Raw genomic sequence first — 24,646 nt, 5'->3', positions numbered from 1 at the left:
AAGTTCAGGTTTTTGGATGCAGTTTTTAAAGCCAAAAAAGAGGAGAGGTTGCATCTGTGCTCAATACATTCTTTCCTTTTATAAGCCACTCCTAATTTTGGATACAAACACTGCATCAAAAAACCTGTATGTATGGCAGCACCCTAAGGCCTCTGTCACACAAGCGTTTTGGTTTTGCATGAATCAGTTCGTATCTGTGATTGCGTTCAGTCTTTCAGTTTTTTCCGCACAGATGCAAACCCCCCAACCCTTCCGGCAACCATCAGTGAAAAATCCATTGCATCCAGATGTCTTCTGTTTTTCACACAAGCCCCGTTCATGTCTATGGGGCCAGAGCTGAGTGAAAACGCACAATATAGAACATGCTGCGATTTTTCCTGAATGCAAAGATGATGCATGAAAAATGATGCTCGTGTGCACAGACCCATTGAAATGAATGGGTCAGGATTCAGTCTGGATGCTATACGTTCCCTACGTGCATCGCATCCAGACTGAAAACTCGCTCGTGTGAAATTTGCCGAAGGGCATGTTCACACGTCAGATTGTGAACATGTTTTTTCATTGCTTGAAGCTAAACCGCGAGCAGGCTCCCGCTGCAGTTTCCCAAGGTGTCCGCACGGTAACTGCACCAAGAATGAACATTTTTTAAGCGGTCTGGCTTTTTCTCTCCTCCTGCAATATAACAGGTACTTTTAAGTTTTTTTTCCAGGACCCCTGTATTGTCCTCAGGATAGATCATCAATATCTGATCTCCTGACACTCCAGCTGATCAGCTGCTTGACGTGGCTGTGGTGCTCCGGTGCGCTAATCAAGCACAGCGCCATATGCGGTCCTGGCGTCTTTGAACAGCAGTTCGGTGGGGGTGCCTGGAGTCCTGAGGAAAGGCCATCAATATATGAATCCCAGAAATCTTTAAACAGGTACTTCCCAAAAATCTCAATCCCTTGTAACCATGTCCTGTTTAGTTGTTCCCACTGCATATTAGGTATATTTCCAGTCAGAACCTTTCCCAGAAAGATAAAGTAGCTGACAAGGACCTGGAGGACATAGCTACTGGTCATTTTGTGGTGTTATCCTCACTATAAGGGCTTGTTCACACGAACGTGCCGTATTTTGCGGTCCGCAAATTGCGGATCCACAAAACACGGATGCCGCCCGTGTGCCTTCCGCTATTTGCGGAATGGACGGCCCTTTATAGAAATGCCTATTCTTGTCCGCAAAATGGACAAGAATAGGACATGAATCAAAATTTTGACGGGACCACGGAATGGAGAAACGGATGCAGACAGCACACGGAGTGCTGTCCACATCTTTTGAGGCCTCATTGAAGTGAATGGGTCCGCACCGTCGTGTGAATGAGCCCTAATACTGTTCTGATGTTCCTGTATGAGCAGATATCGCTGAAGCAGCTGGCTAACCATGAACTTTGCCGAGCACAGGGAAAGGCTTTATTGTTCAGTGAGAATGGTTTCCTAAGACTGCAGTTATCTGCATGGCCAGATCTACCTCTTCTGACATCCATTCTCCTCTTTTACTGACTAGTGTACGCCAGGGTGGTACTGTTCATCAGCGAGGGCATCCATGTCTGACATGAGGAAGAGAGCCAGCGGAGCAGAACTCGTAAGGGGCTGCTAAACATCTGTACCAAGCACTTCTCATCGCTCCGTCGTCTGACCACAAGCTGCTTGTCGAAATGCAATGAACACTCCAAATATTGAATATATGAAGGATGTTCTCAGGAGCAAAAATTCTGATAAAGATAATAAAATGCTATGAATTCTGATGCTGTGCCGAGGGGGAGTAAGCCTATCCATTACATCGCCATGTAAGAGCAGGGCCCGGGCCACAGTAAACGGTTCTGTCTGGACCTAGGCCTCATTATCTAGAAGACAGGAGTACAATTTTTAATTTTCTTGTGTTCACAATCCCCTCCTGGTTTTACATTGTGTGAAGTCGGTCTAATAGTATTACATGCCTACCCTATTGGGCGATACGGAACGAGTCAGGATCTGTTCAGGGGAAAACTCATGGTTTTGTACAGAAGTTGAGTCGCTTTTTTGTCTGGAATTGCGTTCAGTGTTTCAGTTTTTCTCACGCGGCCGCAATCAGTTTTTGATGCACTTTTCACGCCTGTGAAGAATAAGGCTTGCTTCACACTGCCGGCAGACTGTCACGGCATAGTGGTATTTGTCTGGCCGATTCTTAGCATATTTGCCAGATCGCTCCCCGATCACTGACGGACCCCATTATAGTTAATGGGGCCGGACAACATTCCGGTATCGTCTGGCAATGCCTGATCTGGCAGGCTGCTCCTGGCCGGAAGAGCCTGCCAGATCGGCAGACGCAAATGTGAAACAAGCCTAAGGCTACTTTCACACTCGCGTTTGGTGCGGATCCGTCATGGATCTGCACAGGCTGATCCGTTCAGATAACACAAGCGTCTGCATCCGTTCAGAACAGATCCGTTTGTATTATCTGTAACATAGCCAAAACGGATCCGTCTTGAACACCATTGAAAGTCAATGGGGGGCGGATCCGTTTTCTATTGTGTCAGTGGAAATGGATCCGTCCCCATTGACTTACATTATGTGCCAGGACAGATCCGTTTGCCTCCGCATCGTCAGGCGGACACCAAAACGCTGCAGGCAGTGTTTTGGTGTCCGCCTCCAGAGCAGAATGGAGGCTGATCGGAGGCAAACTGATGCATTCTGAGTGGATCCTTTTCCATTCAGAATGCATTAGGGCAAAACTGATCCGTTTTGGACCGCTTGTGAGAGTCTTAAACGGATCTCACAAACGGAAACCAAAACGCTAGTGTGAAAGTAGCCTTACACTCATCTCCTAGTAACCATCAGTCAAAAATGCATTGCATCCGGATGCCTTCCATTTTTCACACATTAAGCCCCATTAATTTCCTTGGGGATGCATGAAAGACGCACAATACAGGACATGCTGCGGTTCTTTCAGAACACACAGATGATCAGTGGTCAGCGACGCTCATGTACACAGACCCACTGAAATGAACGGGTCAGGATTCAGTGCGGATGCTGTCCGTTCACAAGACACAAAGCATCTGGACGGAAAACTCACTTGTGTGAACGAGGCCTTAAACTCCCACCGATGAAGGATGTCAGGAAGTGACTGCTGGTGAGAGGATCCACCTAGGATGCTGCGCACACTGCGCTGAGCCTTTTGTTAGCGGTACACATGGATAAGATTTCCTGACGTATAGCTTTGACGTAAAGCGCTAACAAGAGAAGCTTATACCGCATGCTCTGTACAGCTTGCTGGGCTTTTCTATGCACACCAACTTGCTGGAGCTGTCCAAAGGGCCATCTTAGGGCCTCCGATGGGTGAATGGTATCCTATGGGTCGGTTTACTGCCATACCCACTGAATATATCGCTCTGATGCAGAATCCCCGGGGAGGGGATAACTACTTAAAGGACCATTAAATGGCTTCTAGCGTCCTGACTGCGACTACTGACAAAATGTGCATTTTCCACATGAAGTACAGGATACGGATTACACAGCGGTTGTTACCAGATATGCACCTTCTGGATGTCTCCTTGTCATGTGGCTTTGCAAATAGGAATGATTCATGAACGTCTTCTCACAACGTTGGCACTGAAATGAGAAGAAACCGTTATTTTGGTATTTTATATTTGTGACAAAAATGTATACTCTTAGCAATCTATGTACCATATTCTGCAGATCTAAAGATTTTAAGACGCATCCAAATTTCACTTCGGCTGCCATGATACTACAACTCCCAGCATGCACACTTCCTTGGCTGTTCTTGGAACTACCACGGAAGTGAATGGAGCATGCAAGGAGTGTCAGAGGTTGCTGGCACCTGGTCTAGAGTAGTTTAAAGAGTTAATACAAGATTCCCTGGTGGTCTAGGTTCGTAGATAGGCTAACATCTGGTGTCCAGCAGTATTTAGTAGAAAATATGTATGTATCTTATTACCAAGGTGAACAGACATAAGTACATTGTGTATGAATGTTTACATACCCATAATCCATTATTAAATGGTGGGCAACAGCAGAAAAATCTTTTTATTTAGCAGCAATTAAAGCTGACCCCCAGAAGTGCTGGACCCTACAAATCTCCAGGCCTGATTCATATATTCCAACCCTTCTGTGAGCATACTCTGCTGGAGGGAGACTTAAAGGCTATGTACACCTTTGGAGTCAATTTAACTTAATTTAAATTTCCAATTGGTCTTTATTAAAATTATTGAGCTCTTCAGTCACAAAGGGTTAACTGTTTGTCACTTTGTGCTGTCATCTAATAAGCCTTCTTTCTAAACTACTAAGAGGTCATAAACACTTACTTAAGCCACATTCTTATCAGTCAGACAAGAACTGAGCTATAATGAGTGTTTATAAGGTCAGAGAGCAGAGATAAGAAGTCCTTCTGCTCCTCAGATGACGGAAAGCGAGTAGAGCATGTCAGCTCTGTACAGAAAAAAGGATTCCATATTGTTAGTAAAGTCCAATTGAAAAAGTGATTTTTAGGTCAAAATAAGTATAATGTAATAATTAAAAAAATTGCCCCCAAAGGTGTACATAGCCTTTAACCACCTCAGCCCCCAGTGCTTAAACACCCTGAAAGACCAGGCCACTTTTTACACTTCTGACCTACACTACTTTCACCGTTTATTGCTCGGTCATGCAACTTACCACCCAAATGAATTTTACCTCCTTTTCTTCTCACTAATAGAGCTTTCATTTGGTGGTATTTCATTGCTGCTGACATTTTTACTTTTTTTGTTATTAATCGAAATTTAACGATTTTTTTGCAAAAAAATGACATTTTTCACTTTCAGTTGTAAAATTTTGCAAAAAAAACGAGATCCATATATAAATTTTGCTCTAAATTTATTGTTCTACATGTCTTTGATAAAAAAAAAATGTTTGGGTAAAAAAAAAATGGTTTGGGTAAAAGTTATAGCGTTTACAAACTATGGTACAAAAATGTGAATTTCCGCTTTTTGAAGCAGCTCTGACTTTCTGAGCACCTGTCATGTTTCCTGAGGTCCTACAATGCCCAGACAGTACAAACACCCGACAAATGACCCCATTTCGGAAAGTAGACACCCTAAGGTATTCGCTGATGGGCATAGTGAGTTCATAGAACTTTTTATTTTTTGTCACAAGTTAGCGGAAAATGATGATTTTTTTTTTTTTTCTTACAAAGTCTCATATTCCACTAACTTGTGACAAAAAATAAAAAGTTCTATGAACTCACTATGCCCATCACGAAATACCTTGGGGTGTCTTCTTTCCAAAATGGGGTCACTTGTGGGGTAGTTATACTGCCCTGGCATTCTAGGGGCCCAAATGTGTGGTAAGGAGTTTGAAATCAAATTCTGTAAAAAATGACCAGTGAAATCCGAAAGGTGCTCTTTGGAATATGGGCCCCTTTGCCCACCTAGGCTGCAAAAAAGTGTCACACATCTGGTATCTCTGTATTCAGGAGAAGTTGAGGAATGTGTTTTGGGGTGTCTTTTTACATATACCCATGCTGGGTGAGATAAATATCTTGGTCAAATGCCAACTTTGTATAAAAAAATGGGAAAAGTTGTCTTTTGCCAAGATATTTCTCTCACCCAGCATGGGTATATGTAAAATGACACCCCAAAACACATTCCCCAACTTCTCCTGAGTACGGAGATACCAGATGTGTGACACTTTTTTGCAGCCTAGGTGGGCAAAGGGGCCCATATTCCAAAGAGCACCTTTCGGATTTCACTGGTCATTTTTTACAGAATTTGATTTCAAACTCCTTACCACACATTTGGGCCCCTAGAATGCCAGGGCAGTATAACTACCCCACAAGTGACCCCATTTTGGAAAGAAGACACCCCAATGTATTCGCTGATGGGCATAGTGAGTTCATGGAAGTTTTTATTTTTTGTCACAAGTTAGTGGAATATGAGACTTTGTAAGAAAAAAAAAATAAAATAAAAAAAACATCATTTTCCACTAACTTGTGACAAAAAATAAAAAATTCTAGGAACTCGCCATGCCCCTCACGGAATACCTTGGGGTGTCTTCTTTCCAAAATGGGGTCACTTGTGGGGTAGTTATACTGCCCTGGCATTTTCCAGGGGCCCTAATGTGTGGTAAGTAGGTAAATGACCTGTGAAATCCGAAAGGTGCTCTTTGGAATGTGGGCCCCTTTGCCCACCTAGGCTGCAAAAAAGTGTCACACATCTGGTATCTCCGTACTCGGGAGAAGTTGGGGAATGTGTTTTGGGGTGTCATTTTACATATACCCATGCTGGGTGAGATAAATATCTTGGTCAAATGCCAACTTTGTATAAAAAAATGGGAAAAGTTGTCTTTTGCCAAGATATTTCTCTCACCCAGCATGGGTATATGTAAAATGACACCCCAAAACACATTCCCCAACTTCTCCTGAGTACGGCGATACCAGATATGTGACACTTTTTTGCAGCCTAAATGCGCAAAGGGGCCCACATTCCTTTTATGAGGGCATTTTTAGACATTTGGATCCCAGACTTCTTCTCACGCTTTAGGGCCCCTAGAATGCCAGGGCAGTATAAATACCCCACATGTGACCCCATTTTGGAAAGAAGACACCCCAAGGTATTCAATGAGGGGCATGGCGAGTTCATAGAAATTTTTTTTTTTTGGCACTAGTTAGCGGAAATTGATTTTATTTATTTTTTTCTCACAAAGTCTCCCTTTCCGCTAACTTGGGACAAAAATTTCAATCTTTCATGGACTCAATATGCCCCTCACGGAATACCTGGGGGTGTCTTCTTTCCGAAATGGGGTCACATGTGGGGTATTTATACTGCCCTGGCATTCTAGGGCCCCTAAAGCGTGAGAAGAAGTCTGGAATATAAATGTCTAAAAAATTTTACGCATTTGGATTCCGTGAGGGGTATGGTGAGTTCATGTGAGATTTAATTTTTTGACACAAGTTAGTGGAATATGAGACTTTGTAAGAAAAAAAAAAAAATTTCCGCTAACTTGGGCCAAAAAAATGTCTGAATGGAGCCTTACAGAGGGGTGATCAATGACAGGGGGGGTGATCAATGACAGGGGGGTGATCAATGACAGGGGGGTGATCAATGACAGAGGGGTGATCAGGGAGTCTATATGGGGTGATCACCACAGTCATTGATCACGCCCCTGTAAGGCTACATTCAGACGTCCGTGTGCGTTTTGCGGATCCGATCCATCTATCAGTGGATCCGTAAAAATCATGCGGACATCTGAATGGAGCTTTACAGGGGGTTGATCAATGACAGGGGGGTAATCAATGACAGGGGGGTGATCAGGGAGTCTATATGGGGTGATCACCACAGTCATTGATCACTCCCCTGTAAGGTTCCATTCAGACGTCCGTATGCGTTTTGCGGATCTGATCCATCTATCAGTGGATCCGTAAAAATCATGCGGACATCTGAATGGAGCTTTACAGGGGGGTGATCAATGACAGGGGGGTAATCAATGACAGGGGGGTGATCAGGGAGTCTATATGGGGTGATCACCACAGTCATTGATCATGCCCCTGTAAGGCTCCATTCAGACGTCCGTGTGCGTTTTGCGGATCCGATCCATCTATCAGTGGATCCGTAAAAATCATGCGGACGTCTGAATGGAGCTTTACAGGGGGGTGATCAATGATAGGGGGGTAATCAATGACAGGGGGGTGATCAGGGAGTCTATATGGGGTGATCACCACAGTCATTGATCATGCCCCTGTAAGGCTCCATTCAGACGTCCGTGTGCGTTTTGCGGATCCGATCCATCTATCAGTGGATCCGTAAAAATCATGCGGACATCTGAATGGAGCTTTACAGGGGGGTGATCAATGACAGGGGGGTAATCAATGACAGGGGGGTGATCAGGGAGTCTATATGGGGTGATCACCACAGTCATTGATCATGCCCCTGTAAGGCTCCATTCAGACGTCCGTGTGCGTTTTGCGGATCCGATCCATCTATCAGTGGATCCGTAAAAATCATGCGGACGTCTGAATGGAGCTTTATAGGGGGGTGATCAATGACAGGGGGGTAATCAATGACAGGGGGGTGATCAGGGAGTCTATATGGGGTGATCACCACAGTCATTGATCATGCCCCTGTAAGGCTCCATTCAGACGTCCGTGTGCGTTTTGCGGATCCGATCCATCTATCAGTGGATCCGTAAAAATCATGCGGACGTCTGAATGGAGCTTTACAGGGGGGTGATCAATGACAGGGGTGTAATCAATGACAGGGGGGTGATCAGGGAGTCTATATGGGGTGATCACCACAGTCATTGATCATGCCCCTGTAAGGCTCCATTCAGACGTCCGTGTGCGTTTTGCGGATCCGATCCATCTATCAGTGGATCCGTAAAAATCATGCGGACGTCTGAATGGAGCTTTACAGGGGTGTGATCAATGACAGGGGGGTAATCAATGACAGGGGGGTGATCAGGGAGTCTATATGGGGTGATCAGGGGTGATCAAGGGTGAATAAGGGGTTAATAAGTGACGGGGGGGGGGTGTAGTGTGGTGCTTGGTGCAACATATTACTGAGCTACCTGTGTCCTCTGGTGGTCGATCCAAACAAAGGGGACCACCAGAGGACCAGGTAGCAGGTATATTAGACGCTGTTATCATAACAGCATCTAATATACCTGTTAGGGGTTAAAAAAATCACATCTCCAGCCTGCCAGCGAACGATCGCCGCTGGCAGGCTGGAGATCCACTTTCTTACCTTCCGTTCCTGTGAGCGCGCGCGCCTGTGTGCGCGTGTTCACAGGAAATCTCGGCCATCGCGAGAGGACGCGCCGGCGCGTCCACTCGGAATGAATCAACCACCTCCAGGACGCGTCTGTGCGTACAGCGGTCCGGAGGTGGTTAAAGGGGTTTTGCCACTTCAGCAAATAGCATTTATTATGCAGAGAAAGTTTCCATGGTTACGACCACCCTGCAGTCCAGCAGCATGGCTGTGCTTGCATACTATAGAAAAAAGCACCAGCTTACGTGAGCTACCATGGTCCCGGCCACCAGAGATGCTGGCATTTTTTCTTATAGTGTGCATGCACGAGTACCACTGCTGGATTACAGGGTGGTTGTAACCATGGAAACGAGCAGTGTATAATCTGATAGAAAATGAATCCAGCCAGCAAAGGAGGCAATATGGACAATCACAATATATTAGTAAGTGCCTTTGGTGAAGTGAGATAGCCCTTTAAGACCACCCCGGTCAACTATCAGTGACTGATAGCTATGTACATATGTATACACACTTAGTCCTCATGCACACAAACGTATTTTCAATTTGCATTTTTGCAAATGCGGACCCATTCATTTCTATGGGGCCGCAAAAAAATGTGGACAGCACACGGATGTTATATGTGTGCTGTCCGCATCCATTTATCATGTAGAGAAAGCTAATACAAGGCACTTACTAATGTATTGTTATTGTACATATTGCTTCCTTTACTGGCTTGGTTCATTTTTCCATAACATTATATACTGCTCATTTCCATAGTTACAACCACCAGAAAAAAATGCCAGCCTCTCTGGTGGCCGGGACCGTGGGAGCTCACGTAAGCTGGTAGATAAAGTTAATACAAGACACTTACTAATGTATTGTTATCATCCATATTGACTCCTTTGCTGGCTTGATTCATTTTTTCATCACATTATACACTGCTGGTTTCCATGGTTACAACCATCGAGCAATCCAGCAGCAGTGGTCGTGCTTACACACTAAGGCTGGCCTCTATGGTGGCAGGGATCATGAGTACACGCAGGCTAGTGCTTTTTCCTACAGTGTGTAAGCAACCACTGCTGCTGGATTACAGGGTGGTCTGTAACCATGGAAACGAGCAGTGTATAATGAGATGGAAAAATTAATCCAGCCAGCAAAGGAGGCAATATGGACAATCACAATACATTAGTAAGTGCCTTGTATTAACTTTCTCTACATAATATATGATATTTGCTGAAGTGAGACCACCCCTTTAAAGGGATTCTGTCACCTCCCCTAACTGAAAATCCGATTTTAAAGCATTCATGTAGCACAGCTTACCCTGAATAGGCTGTGCTCTTTTATCTTCTAATCCGTCCAGTAGTTTTTGATAAAATCGACTTTTATGTTTATGTAAATTAGCCCTGAAGGTGCCCAGAGGGGCGTTATGTTAGCTTTAGTGTGCCCAGTACCGCCCCCCTTACGGTGCACAAAAAGCCTTCCTTCTGATTGCCCACAGCCTCTCATCCCTCTCCTCCCCCTCCCTCACGGCCGAACGTACTCTCGCGCAGGCGCAGTACCCACTGAGGGCTGCGCCAGTGCGATCTGCAGGAGACTGAGGGCAGGAGCTTCATCTTTGTCACTGGGCATGCGCCGAGCCCAGTGACGTCCGATGCTCGCTCTTCCCTCAGTCAGCCTGGGAGGAAGCGCAGAGGATTGCCGATCGGCTGCTGCACCCTGCGTTTTTTTGTTCATATAATAATACCTATTTTCTCCAAAAAAATAAGGATTTCTTTCCAGGAGGGAGGGTGGGGAAGGAAATCGCTGGCAGGCAGACAGGCTGGAGAAAACGCAGGGTGCAGCAGCCGATCGGCAATCCTCTGCGCTTCCTCCCAGGCTGACTGAGGGAAGAGCGAGCATCGGACGTCACTGGGCTCGGCGCATGCCCAGTGACAAAGATGACGCTCCTGCCCTCAGTCTCCTGCAGATCGCACTGGCGCAGCCCTCAGTGGGTACTGCGCCTGCGCGAGAGTACGTTCGGCCGTGAGGGAGGGGGAGGAGAGGGATGAGAGGCTGTGGGCAATCAGAAGGAAGGCTTTTGTGCACCGTAAGGGGGGCGGTACTGGGCACACTAAAGCTAACATAACGCCCCTCTGGGCACCTTCAGGGCTAATTTACATAAACATAAAAGTCGATTTTATCAAAAACTACTGGACGGATTAGAAGATAAAAGAGCACAGCCTATTCAAGGTAAGCTGTGCTACATGAATGCTTTAAAATCGGATTTTCGGTTAGGGGAGGTGACAGAATCCCTTTAAGACAAAACTGGTCCAATGGATTCCTACAAAACAAATTTGTGTCTTATTCACAGCCTTATTCACAAATTCAAATAAAGGACAGATTTTTGGAAAATACAGAGGTTATCTTACAGCACGGCATGCTCCATCCCTGGCAATTTTGTAGCACTTTTTGCACAATTTAGTGGCAACCGCAACAAAGACATGAAGAGAAATGTTTTCCTTAAAGAGGTTGTGCCAAGTTTAAGTTATCCCCTATCCGGAGGACAGAGGATAATTAGCTGATCACTGGGGTTCTGACCACTGGGACCCCCATAGACCCCCCTAGAATTGGGGTCCCTTTACCCTGTTCTGAAGGAACAGCAGGTTGTGCATGCGCAGTGACGCTCTATTCATTCTCCATGAGACTGCTGGACATAGTTGAGAGCTGTACTCACCATCTCTGGTGCTCCCATAGAGAATGAATGAAGCAGCACTGCGCATGCATTACCTGCTGCTCCATAACAACAGGGGAAAGGGACCCCCATTCTCATGATCGGTGGGGTTCAGCGGTCAGACCAGAAAATTTGGCACAACCCCTTTAAGAGGATGCAACCATCGGGCAAAACCCTGTATTAATACACATTTTCCTGCAGTCTTTTGGATGGGCTTTCTACTGTACCACTTCTGGAATATGTGAACTCAGCCTAATGGCAATGAATGAATGTTCCTCCAGTCTACAGAAAACTAAGCCATAAGAGGGGATTTACAGAGTACACTGAGAGAATGGGTGAACTGGCCATAGACCCTACAGGGAAGTTCTCAGGTGGGCCATTGCCCAGAGGCTGCCAGACAGGTACCAAAGATCTAATGCTCTCAGCATGAATTAATGTAGGCAGTATTTTGTACTGCACTGTGATATCTGCTTCGGCTGGGGAAGTATTATGTGCTGCACTGTGGTATCTGGTTCTGCTGGGGAAGTATTTAGTGTGCACTCTGGTATCTGGTTCTGCTGGGGCAGTATATTGTGTGCACTCTGGTATCTGGTTCTGATGGGGCAGTATATTGTGTGCACTCTGGTATCTGGTTCTGATGGGGCAGTATTTAGTGTGCACTCTGGTATCTGGTTCTGCTGGGGCAGTAGATTGTGTGCACTCTGGTATCTGGTTCTGCTGGGGCAGTATATTGTGTGCACTCTGGTATCTGGTTCTGATGGGGAAGTATATTGTGTGCACTCTGGTATCTGGTTCTGCTGGAGCAGTATATTGTGTGCAGTGCACTCTGGTATCTGGTTCTGCTGGGGCAGTATATTGTGTGCACTCTGGTATCTGGTTCTGCTAGGGCAGTATATTGTGTGCAGTGCACTCTGGTATCTGGTTCTGCTGGGCCAGTATATTGTGTGCACTCTGGTATCTGGTTCTGCTAGGGCAGTATATTGTGTGCACTCTGGTATCTGGTTCTGCTAGGGCAGTATATTGTGTGCACTCTGGTATCTGGTTCTGCTAGGGCAGTATATTGTGTGCACTCTGGTATCTGGTTCTGATGGGGAAGTATATTGTGTGCAGTGCACTCTGGTATCTGGTTCTGCTGGGGCAGTATATTGTGTGCAGTGCACTCTGGTATCTGGTTCTGCTGGGGCAGTATATTGTGTGCAGTGCACTCTGGTATCTGGTTCTGCTGGAGCAGTATATTGTGTGCACTCTGGTATCTGGTTCTGCTGGGGCAGTATATTGTGTGCAGTGCACTCTGGTATCTGGTTCTGCTGGGCCAGTATATTGTGTGCACTCTGGTATCTGGTTCTGCTAGGGCAGTATATTGTGTGCACTCTGGTATCTGGTTCTGATGGGGAAGTATATTGTGTGCAGTGCACTCTGGTATCTGGTTCTGCTGGGGCAGTATATTGTGTGCACTCTGGTATCTGGTTCTGCTGGGGCAGTATATTGTGTGCACTCTGGTATCTGGTTCTGCTGGGGCAGTATATTGTGTGCACTCTGGTATCTGGTTCTGATGGGGAAGTATATTGTGTGCAGTGCACTCTGGTATCTGGTTCTGCTGGAGCAGTATATTGTGTGCACTCTGGTATCTGGTTCTGCTGGGGCAGTATATTGTGTGCAGTGCACTCTGGTATCTGGTTCTGCTGGAGCAGTATATTGTGTGCACTCTGGTATCTGGTTCTGCTGGGGCAGTATATTGTGTGCAGTGCACTCTGGTATCTGGTTCTGCTGGGCCAGTATATTGTGTGCACTCTGGTATCTGGTTCTGCTAGGGCAGTATATTGTGTGCACTCTGGTATCTGGTTCTGCTAGGGCAGTATATTGTGTGCACTCTGGTATCTGGTTCTGCTAGGGCAGTATATTGTGTGCACTCTGGTATCTGGTTCTGCTAGTGCAGTATATTGTGTGCACTCTGGTATCTGGTTCTGCTAGGGCAGTATATTGTGTGCACTCTGGTATCTGGTTCTGATGGGGAAGTATATTGTGTGCAGTGCACTCTGGTATCTGGTTCTGCTGGGGCAGTATATTGTGTGCACTCTGGTATCTGGTTCTGCTTGGGCAGTATATTGTGTGCACTCTGGTATCTGGTTCTGCTGGGGCAGTATATTGTGTGCACTCTGGTATCTGGTTCTGATGGGGCAGTATTTAGTGTGCACTCTGGTATCTGGTTCTGCTGGGGCAGTAGATTGTGTGCACTCTGGTATCTGGTTCTGCTGGGGCAGTAGATTGTGTGCACTCTGGTATCTGGTTCTGATGGGGAAGTATATTGTGTGCAGTGCACTCTGGTATCTGGTTCTGCTGGAGCAGTATATTGTGTGCACTCTGGTATCTGGTTCTGCTGGGGCAGTATATTGTGTGCACTCTGGTATCTGGTTCTGCTGGGGCAGTATATTGTGTGCACTCTGGTATCTGGTTCTGATGGGGCAGTATATTGTGTGCACTCTGGTATCTGGTTCTGCTAGGGCAGTATATTGTGTGCACTCTGGTATCTGGTTCTGCTAGGGCAGTATATTGTGTGCACTCTGGTATCTGGTTCTGCTAGGGCAGTATATTGTGTGCACTCTGGTATCTGGTTCTGATGGGGAAGTATATTGTGTGCAGTGCACTCTGGTATCTGGTTCTGCTGGGGCAGTATATTGTGTGCACTCTGGTATCTGGTTCTGCTGGGGCAGTATATTGTGTGCACTCTGGTATCTGGTTCTGCTGGGGCAGTATATTGTGTGCACTCTGGTATCTGGTTCTGCTGGGGCAGTATATTGTGTGCACTCTGGTATCTGGTTCTGCTGGGGCAGTATATTGTGTGCACTCTGGTATCTGGTTCTGCTGGGGCAGTATATTGTGTGCACTCTGGTATCTGGTTCTGCTGGGGCAGTATTTAGTGTGCACTCTGGTATCTGGTTGGGCAATATTTTGTTCTGCACTAAGGGTACTTTCACGCTAGTAACAGGACGGATCCGACAGGCTGTTCACCCTGTCGGATCCGTCCTGACGCTATTTTGCCGGACTGCCGCTCCGTCCCCATTGACTATAATGGGGACAGGGGCGGAGCTCCGGCGCAGCACGGCAGTGCACGGCGAGAGGCCGCCGGACTAAAAAGTCGGACATGCAGTACTTTTAGTCCGGCGGCCTCTCGCCGTGCACTGCCGAAGCTCCGCCCCTGTCCCCATTATAGTCAATGGGGACGGAGCGGCAGTCCGGCAAAATAGCGGCAGGACGGATCTGACAGGGTGAACAGCCTGTCGGATCCGTCCTGCCGCTAGTGTGAAAGTAGCCTAAGGTACTGCTGGCCCGTCTACTTCTGTTACACCATCTGTCAATTTGGACCCGCCACTTTTTATTTTTTTCCAGGGTCACTTTAACTTCCCAGTCCACCCCTGATTGAGGGCTTTGTATAATATGGGAGGTATAAGGTTATGTGTGCAAACATGTGGAAGCTAAGAAGAAACTGATAGATGGGAGTATCTAGTAGTCAGCGCCACTCACTGTACCTTGTGGTAGGGCTCAGCACTGGCACTGATCAACATCTGCTGGGTAGAAATGATCTTCTTCCTCCGCTTGCATTCCTCTTTAAGTGTCTTGACCTCCTGAGCCTGTTTGGCCATTTTGGCTTGTATCTGCTCTGTCTCAGCCAGGGTGGCGCTGACCTTCCCTTCTAATGTCTGTAGATTAGTGGTCAGGTACTCCTGAGTATGGAGCAGGTACTCAATAGTATACTGAGAGAGTCTGAACAGCTTTAGCAGTACAGGGTCCAGGCTGCTGTGACAATGCGGGCACTTTTCATTCTCTACGTTACAGAAAGTGATGCCCATGATGTTTTCCTGAAGGGTTACAAAGTCCAATTCATTTGCCAACCTGTCCACATCAATGGCCCCGATCCTTCTCCAGTCGACACTCTCATGGCGGGTTCTGAATTTAAATCGGGAGTCATGGTGGTAGGAGGGCATTCTGGGTGGTGTTGTAGGACGTGGCACCCAAGGAGTACTTAGGCCATCAGGTGAAATTTGTGCCTGCTCAGGCTGAAGGGGGTAGTAAACATTGTCATAGAAAGGCTGAAAAAGAGGCAAATACCAATATTAGGACCAGCCAGCACTGAAAATGAAGGCAGCTTATCAAGACGTACCGTAAGATCGCTTTGCACCAGCTCCTGATTGTCTGGAGATCCTGCGGGCTCACCATGTGCCCAAAACTGTACCAAGCCAAAGTTACAGCATATAGACACCTTTGGGGCAATTTTGTTATCACTGAATTCCACTCATTTTGGACTAAAAAATATATATTTTTTTCCTCAATTGGTTTCTATTAAAAATGTTCAACTGTTTTTTCCTCTATAGCTTTCACTAAGTCTACAGCACAGGGGGTCAGAAACCTTCAGCACTCCAGCTGTTGTGAAACTACAATTCCCAGCATGCTCCATTCATTTGTATGAGAGTTCTCAGAAGTGCAGAGCAAGGATTCATGCTGGGAGTGCCGGAGGTTGCCTACCCCTGATCTACAGACTATTGCCCTATGATGGAGCTGCTCTGATGGCTTGAACTGTAACCCTTAGGCCCCTTTCACATGGGCGAGTTTTCCGCGCGGGTGCAATGCGTGATGTGAACGCACTGCAACCGCACTGAATCCTGACCCATTCATTTCAATGGAGCTGTGTACATGAGCGATGTTTTTCAAGCATCACAAGAAAGGCAGCGGGAGATTAGGGAGATAAACAAGTGGCTCAAGAACTGGTGTAGGAAGAAGGGGTTTGGGTTCCTGGAGAACTGGGCCGACTTCTATCTTGGCCACAGGCTCTATCGTAGGGATGGGCTGCACCTCAATGGGGAAGGGGCAGCTGCGTTGAGGGAGAAGATGGCTAGAAGGTTGGAGGAGTGTTTAAACTAGGGACTGGGGGTAAGGGTAACTACATTATAGGAGGGGAAGATAGAGACCGGGGGCAAGGTAATGGGACTGGGGGAGAAATGGATGGATGGACTAGAACAGTTCAGAAGGAAAGGTGTAGGGTAAAAAATATACATAAACCTCTTAAATGTATGTAGAGTTGTTGCGATACCAAATTTTTGATTCGGTTTCGATACCATGAAAAAGTATTGCGATACTCGATACCATTCGATACCACGCGAAAAAAATAAACAAAAAAAGCCACGTGCATTCCTCATTTTTAAAAATGGCGAATCGCGCAGTTTTTATTTTATTTTTTCTGTTCCGGCATTCACCACCTAGATTTTTTTTTTATATTTTAATAGTTTGGACTTTTCTGACGTGGCGATGTAATATGTTTATTTATATATTTTATATGTGAAATTGGGAAAAGGGGGGTGATTTATACTTCATATTTTAGTGGTTTTTATTTTTTCACTTTTTATTTAATAACTATTTCCCCCCTTAGGGGCTAGAACCTGGGATCTTTCATCCCTTTTCCTATTCACCCTGATAGATCTCTATCAGGGTGAATAGGACTCCACACTGTCCCTGCTGCTCTGTGCTTTGTGCACACAGCATCAGGGATGTTACCATGGCAACCAGGGCTTCCTGGCTGCCATGGTAACCGATCGGAGCCCCAGGCTTACACAGCTGGGGCTCCGATCAGAAGCTGCCACTGCACCACCAATGAGGGGGAGTGGAGAGGTCCCTGTGGCCACTGCCACCAATGATTTTAATACTGGAGGGTTGAGAGGGGCCGGCGCACTGTGCCACCAATGATTTTAATGGGATGGGGGGATTGAGGGGGGGGGGCACACTGCACCACCAATGATTTTACCCCTTTATACAGGAGGCGGGTACTAGCAGATCAGCGGCAGTTAACTGCCGCTGATCGCAGCTCCCTGTCAGGGGCAGGGTGCCGGCAATGCGATTCTGCTGCCGGCACCCGCCTCCTGTATGTGTTAAAGACTGACTACTGTATATGAGTCCAGACTTTCACTATTAGGCCACACAGAGCGGCGCCCAGCGATGTCCCAGCACTCACCATTTAGTCCTGGGCGCCGCTCCGTTCGCCTGCAGTGCCCCATTACGGTCTCCTCTCCTGCTCCACATGCTGCTGATTACTATCGGAGCGATGGGAGGAGACATCAGCTTCACTAGTGGGCGTTCCTTCTCCCTGGCTGTAGCGCTGTCCAATCGCAGCGCAGGGAAAAGGAACGCCCACTAGTGAAGCTGATGTCTCCTCCCATCGCTCCGATAGTAATCCTATCATTGGTGGCGCAGTGCGCCCGCCCCTCCTCCGCCCCTCTCTTCTCATTGCCGCCCCTCCTCCACCCCCTCTCTTCTCATTGCCGCCCCTCCTCCGCCCCTCTCTTCTCATTGCCGCCCCTCCTCCGCCCCTCTCTTCTCATTGGTGGCAGCGGCAGCAGCACAGGGGGAGGGAGGACAGCTTCCTTCTCCCCGTGCTGCTGAGAGAGAACATGAGCGCGCCGATAGCAGCGCGCTCATGTTCAGAGATACTAGACTGCGCAGAAGCGCAGCCCAGTATCGAAAAAACGGAAATCCCGGTATCGCGAAATTTCGATACCCGCAACAACCCTAGTATGTATGTATACTAATGCCAGAAGCCTGACTAATAAACTGGGGAGCTGGAATTAGTGATGTGTGAGGAGGACTATGACATAGTGTTAATAACTGAGACATGGCTGGATGATAACTATGACTGGGCGGTTAATGTATAGGGTTACAGTCTGTTTAGAAAGGATCGCCAAAAAAGGGGAGAACACATACGGAAATGCATCCGTATGTCTTCCGTATCCGTTCCGTTTTTGCGGAACCATCTATTGAAAATTTCATGCCCAGCCCAATTTTTTTCTACAAACCGGATTCCAAAAAAGTTGGGACACTATACAAATCGTGAATAAACTGAATGCAATGATGTGGAGGTGCCAACTTCTAATATTTTATTCAGAATAGAACATAAATCACGGAACAAAAGTTTAAACTGAGAAAATGTACCATTTTCAGGGAAAAATATGTTGAATCAGAATTTCATGGTGTCAACAAATCCCCAAAAAGTTGGGACAAGGCCATTTTCACCACTGTGTGGCATCTCCCCTTCTTCTTACAACACTCAACAGACGTCTGGGGACCGAGGAGACCAGTTTCTCAAGTTTAGAAATAGGAATGCTCTCCCATTCTTGTCTAATACAGGCCTCTAATTGTTCAATCGTCTTGGGCCTTCTTTGTTGCACCTTCCTCTTTATGATGCGCCAAATGTTCTCTATAAGTGAAAGATCTGGACTGCAGACTGGCCATTTCAGTACCCGGATCCTTCTCCTACGCAGCCATGATGTTGTGATTGATGCAGAATGTGGTCTGGTATTATCTTGTTGAAAAATGCAGGGTCTTCCCTGAAAGAGATGACGTCTGGATGGGAGCATATGTTGTTCTAGAACCTGAATATATTTTTCTGCATTGATGGTGCCTTTCCAGACATGCAAGCTGCCCATGCCACACGCACTCATGCAACCCCATACCATCAGAGATGCAGGCTTCTGAACTTAGCGTTGATAACAACTTGGGTTGTCCTTGTCCTCTTTGGTCCGGATGACATGGCGTCCCAGATTTCCAAAAAGAACTTCGAATCGTGACTCGTCTGACCACAGAACAGTCTTCCATTTTGCCACACTCCATTTTAAATGATCCCTGGCCCAGTGAAAACGCCTGAGCTTGTGGATCTTGCTTAGAAATTTCTTCTTCTTTGCACTGTAGAGTTTCAGCTGGCAACGGCGGATGGCACGGTGGATTGTGTTCACTGACAATGGTTTCTGGAAGTATTCCTGAGCCCATTCTGTGATTTCCTTTACAGTAGCATTCCTGTTTGTGGTGCAGTGTCGTTTAAGGGCCCGGAGATCACGGGCATCCAGTATGGTTTTACGGCCTTGACCCTTACGCACAGAGATTGTTCCAGATTCTCTGAATCTTCGGATGATGTTATGCACAGTTGATGATGATAGATGCAAAGTCTTTGCAATTTTTCGCTGGGTAACACCTTTCTGATATTGCTCCACTATCTTTCTGCGCAACATTGTGGGAATTGGTGATCCTCTACCCATCTTGGCTTCTGAGAGACACTGCCACTCTGAGAAGCTCTTTTTATACCCAATCATGTTGCCAATTGACCTAATTAGTGTTAATTGGTCTTCCAGCTCTTCGTTATGCTCAAATTTACTTTTTCCAGCCTCTTATTGCTACTTGTCCCAACTTTTTTGGGATTTGTTGACACCGTGAAAATTGGAATCAACGTATTTTTCCTTTAAAATGATACATTTACTCGGATTAAACGTTTGATCTGTCATCTACGTTCTATTACAAATAAAATATTGACATTTGCCATCTCCACATCATTGCATTCAGTTTTTATTCACAATTTATTTAGTGTCCCAACTTTTTTGGAATCCGGTTTGTATGTAATTACTGTATACTGTATATGCCATACGGAAAAACGGAACAGAAATGGAAACACAACGGAAACAAAAAACCGAACAACGGATCCATGAAAACGGACCGCAAAACACTGAAAAAGCCATACGGTCGTGTGAAAGAGGCCTTACAGAGTGATGAGGGGGGAGTTGCAGAGAGCGATGAGAAGAAAGCAAAGCTATTAAACATTTTTTTCTCCTCTGTATTCACTGAAGAAAATAAACTGTCAGATGAAATGCAGAATGTAAAAAGTAAATTCCCCATTAAAAGTGCCCTGTCTGACCCAGGAAGTACAGCGGCGTCTTATAAAGATTAAAATAGACAAATCGCCAGGACCAGATGGCATACACCTCCGTATCCTAAGAGAATTAAGTAATGTCATAGCCAGACCCTTACATCTGATATTTAAGGACTCTATACTGACCGGGAGTGTTCCACAGGATTGGCGCATAGCAACTGTGGTGCCAATATTCAAAAAGGGTCCAGAAACAGAGCCTGTAAACTACAGGCCGGTAAGTTTAACATCCGTCGTGGGTAAACTGTTTGAAGGTTTTCTAAGAGATGCTATCTTGGAGTACCTCAATGAAAATAACGCCATATCAGCATGGCTTCATGAGGGATCGGTCATGTCAAACTAATTTAATCAGTTTCTATGAGGAGGTAAGTTCTAGACTTGACAGCGGCGAATCAATGGATGTCGTATATCTGGACTTCTCCAAAGCATTTGACACTGTACCGCATAAAAGGTTAGTATATAAAATGAGAATGCTTGGACTGGGAAAAAAACGTCTGTATGTGGGTAAGTAACTGGCTGAGGGATAGAAAACAGAGGGTGGTTATTAACGGTACACACTCAGATTGGGTCACTGTCACTAGTGGGGTACCTCAGGGGTCAATATTGGGCCCTATTCTCTTTAATATATTTATTAATGATCTTGTAGAAGGCTTGCACCGTAAAAATATTTTTTTTTGCAGATGACACTAAACTGTGTAAAGTAATTAACATTGAAGAGGACAGTATACTGCTACAGAGGGATCTGGATAGATTGGAGGCTTGGGCAGAGAAGTGGCAGATGAGGTTTAACACTGACAAATGTAATGTTATGCACATGGGAAGGAATAATGCAAGTCACCCGTACATACTAAATGGTAAAACACTGGGTAACACTGACATGGAAAAGGATCTAGGAATTTTAGTGAACAGCAAACTAAGCTGTAGAATCCAGTGTCAGGCAGCTGCTGCCAGGGCCAATAAGATAATGGGTTGCATCAGAAGGGGCATAGATGCCCGTGATAAGAACATAGTCCTACCACTTTTACAAATTACTAGTCAGACCACACATGGAATACTGTGTAGGGTTGGGCGATATCAAAAATATTCAGACGATAAAGATATTAAGAAATTTATCGCGATAACGATATATATCGCGATAAATACCTGTTTAAAAGAAAAAAACACAAGGAGACATTATAATGTATGGGGCAGCCACAAGGAGACGTTATACTGTATGGGGGCCACAAGGAGACATTATACTGTATGGGGGAAGCCACAAAGAGACATTATACTGTATGGTGGCCACAAGGAGACATTATACTGTATGGTGGCCACAAGGAGACATTATACTGTATTGGGCCGCCACAAGGAGAAATTATACTGTATTGGGCCGCCACAAGGAGACACTATACTGTATAGGGGGCAGCCACAAGGAGACATTGTACTGTATGGGGCGGCCACAAGGAGACATTATACTGTATGGGGGCAGCCACAAGGAGACGTTATACTGTATGGGGGCAGCCACAAGGAGACATTGTACTGTATGGGGGCCACATGGAAACACTATACTGTATGGGGGCAGCCACAAGGAGACATTATACTGTATGGTGGCCACAAGGAGACGTTATACTGTATGGGGGCAGCCACAAGGAGACATTATACGGTATGGGGACCACAAGGAGACATTATACTGTATGGGGGCCACCATGAGACATTATACTGTAAGGGGGCCTCAAGGAGATGTTATACTGTATGGGGGCCACAAGGAGACGTTATACTGTATGTGGGCCACAAGGAGACGTTATACTGTATGGGGGCCTCATAGAGATGTTATACTGTATGGGGGCCACAAGGAGACGTTATACTGTATGGGGGCCACAAGGAGACGTTATACTGTATGGGGGCCACAAGGAGATGTTATACTGTAGGGGGGGCCACAAGGAGACATTATACTGTATGGGGGGCCCACAAGGAGACATTATACTGTATGGGGGGCCCACAAGGAGACGTTACACTGTATGGAGGCAGGGGCCACAAGGAGATGTTATAATAAAGTCTTGTGGCCACCATACATACAGTAATGTCTTCTTGTTTGGGGGACTCATTATACCCTAATGCATGCTCGTCTGCAAGGGAACGTTGTGCATCCGTTCCGTGCATTGAAGACCGCAATTTGCAGTCCCCAATGCACGGGCAACGTCCGTGCGGCGGTCGGGATGGATCGAGACCCATTCAACTTCAATGGATCCGTGATCCGAACGCACTGCAAAAAAATAGAACAAGTTTTATTTTTTTGCGGTGCGGAGGCACAGACAGAAACACCACGGAAGAACTCCGTAGTGCTTCCGCGGGGTTCCAATCCGTGCTTCTGTTCCGCATGTCCGTGACTGATGCGGAGTGCGCACAGGCCGGTGCCTGTGTAATGCGGACCCGCCATATGCGGGCCTTAATACAGCCACGGGCACACAATGTTCGTGTGCAAGAGGCCTTATCTTTACTTTCCAGCTCAAGCAATGAAAAAAGAAAATTATTGCCAAAAGTGTCCCCAAAGGTGTCCATGGACTTTTAACCAAGAACTGACCAGTGCATAATGCCCCTAGTTCTAGGACCAATTTACAGGGGGTAGAAATGACACCTGTACATGCGCCACTGACATGTGGAAAGGCGTCTGTACATTTTGAATTTGACAACTCCCCCTCCCCATCACATGCACACTTACTTTCCCGGACCTGTAGAGGGAAGATTACTTACCTGCTTCTTGGCGCTGGCTCCCCCTCCTCCCGGCCTACGATACTCCGCTGGGCTACCTCAATTTAAACATCTGATTTGACATGACCGCAGCCAATCACTGCCCGCAGCGATGAACAGCACGACTTCCGTCACAAGATGCAAGGGTTAATGATGGTTGGCTGCGGCCATGTCAAATCAGATACTTACAGTGAGTCCAGGAGCATGGCAGACCTGGAGGAGAAGGAGCGAGGGGCCAGCGCCAGGAAGAAGGTGAGTAAGCTTCCCAGGAAAGTGTGTGTGTGTGGGGGGGTAGGTATTGGCCAAAACCCAAACCCCCCCATTCTTGCACAACCCCTTTAAAGCGTCACGCACACAACCATATGTATTTTGTGGTCCACAAACCACAGATCCGTAAAATATGGATATCGGTCGCCTGCATGCTCATTTTCCTAATAGAACTGCCTCTTCTTGTGACCTCCGTGTGCTATCTGCATCTTTTAAGAACCCATGGAAATGAATGCGTCTGTGTGCGACCAAGAAAAAGTGAGGAAAGGACGTGGACCCAAACATGGTGGCGTGCAGTGTCACACTACCGCAGGCTAGGACTAGGCGTAATGACGCTGGATGAAGTGGTGTTGTGACTGTTGGGTTTCTCCAGATTACAGCATTTACGGTCATGCGCCCACAAGTCGCCGAGTCAATGTACTAATCCCACAGGTCGGGATTTCTGACAACTATCTTGTCGCGGCGACCTGCGGCCTTCACCACATCCATTGTCATCAGGTGTTTAGTAAGGCGACATTGTCATCCTCACGTTCTTCTATCAGCCATAAAAGTGTCGTTTTGGCAGAATTCGGGCATTATTCAGTAATAAGTCCAAATTCACATGCAAAATTTAGTTCTGTTTTTTATATTTTCTACTTGGGTTGAGTCCCTGTGACCAGTTCAGATTGCTACTGGTCTGGCTGGGCAGTGACTGGTTAGAAATGTGTGTACGGGGGGCTCCATATAGCACTGGACAGGAGGGCACATCATAGTAATGGGCAGAAGATGGGTATATGGGATACTAGCCTGCAGTGTAAAGCACAGGGGGCCCCACCTCCACCCGGCTGATGTGGAGGGAGATGAGCACAGGTCCGCACACGCCGCACATTCCTCTCTGGCAGTGCGGCCGGGGGCCACGCACACAGGACAATAGCACAGGCTCCTTTACCCAAAACATCCGGCACGCGGCTCATCCCCCAGGCTAGGAGGAGACTGGAAGGGGTTAAATATCCCGGCAGCCCCCCCATGTACGGACTGGCAGTGCTCCCCGGAATTCCCTCCCTTCCCCCACTTCCTCACCATTCCCCCTTGCTCCGCTTCTTCTTCATCCGGGGACTCGCTGAGCTGAAGGCATTAGGCTGGAGGAGCCCGGGTGGTCTGCACGGTTACCAAGACAACGGCAAGAAGCTCCGCCCACAATCTCCACACTGTACTCTGCACAGCTTGAGAAGCAGGCGGCCCCAGGCTCCGCCCCCTGGCATCTCTCAGTCCTGCTGCGGCTTGGACTTTGCAGGGGGCTGGGTGCAGGGTACCTGGTGCTGTGGGCTGGGTGCAGGGTACCTGGTGCTGTGGGCTGGGTGCAGGGTACCTGGTGCTGTGGTCTGGGTGCAGGGTACCTGGTGCTGTGGGCAGGGGGCTGGGTGCAGGGTACCTGGTGCTGTGGGCAGGGGGCTGGGTGCAGGGTACCTGGTGC

General features: G+C 46.9%; 1 protein-coding gene across 1 annotated transcript in view; it reads right to left on the bottom strand.

Annotated features, from left to right (window-relative positions):
- DZIP1 (DAZ interacting zinc finger protein 1) overlaps positions 1–24,361 on the bottom strand; it is a 65,262-nt gene extending 40,901 nt beyond the window's left edge. The window contains exons 1-3 of the mRNA XM_040425309.1: positions 24,253–24,361; positions 14,990–15,550; positions 3,554–3,626 (exon numbers count right to left, since the gene is read on the bottom strand). Of these exons, the coding sequence (XP_040281243.1) occupies positions 3,554–3,626; positions 14,990–15,550; positions 24,253–24,255 (637 nt within the window). The 5' untranslated portion in view covers positions 24,256–24,361. The remainder of the gene's footprint in view (positions 1–3,553; positions 3,627–14,989; positions 15,551–24,252) is intronic.
- Positions 24,362–24,646: the final 285 nt, after the last annotated feature.

This window comes from Bufo bufo, chromosome 3, assembly GCF_905171765.1.
Source record: "Bufo bufo chromosome 3, aBufBuf1.1, whole genome shotgun sequence".
NCBI classification, from domain to species: Eukaryota; Metazoa; Chordata; class Amphibia; order Anura; family Bufonidae; genus Bufo; species Bufo bufo.
Note: the sequence above shows the minus strand (reverse complement) of the source record. Positions and strands in the feature narration are given on the sequence as shown.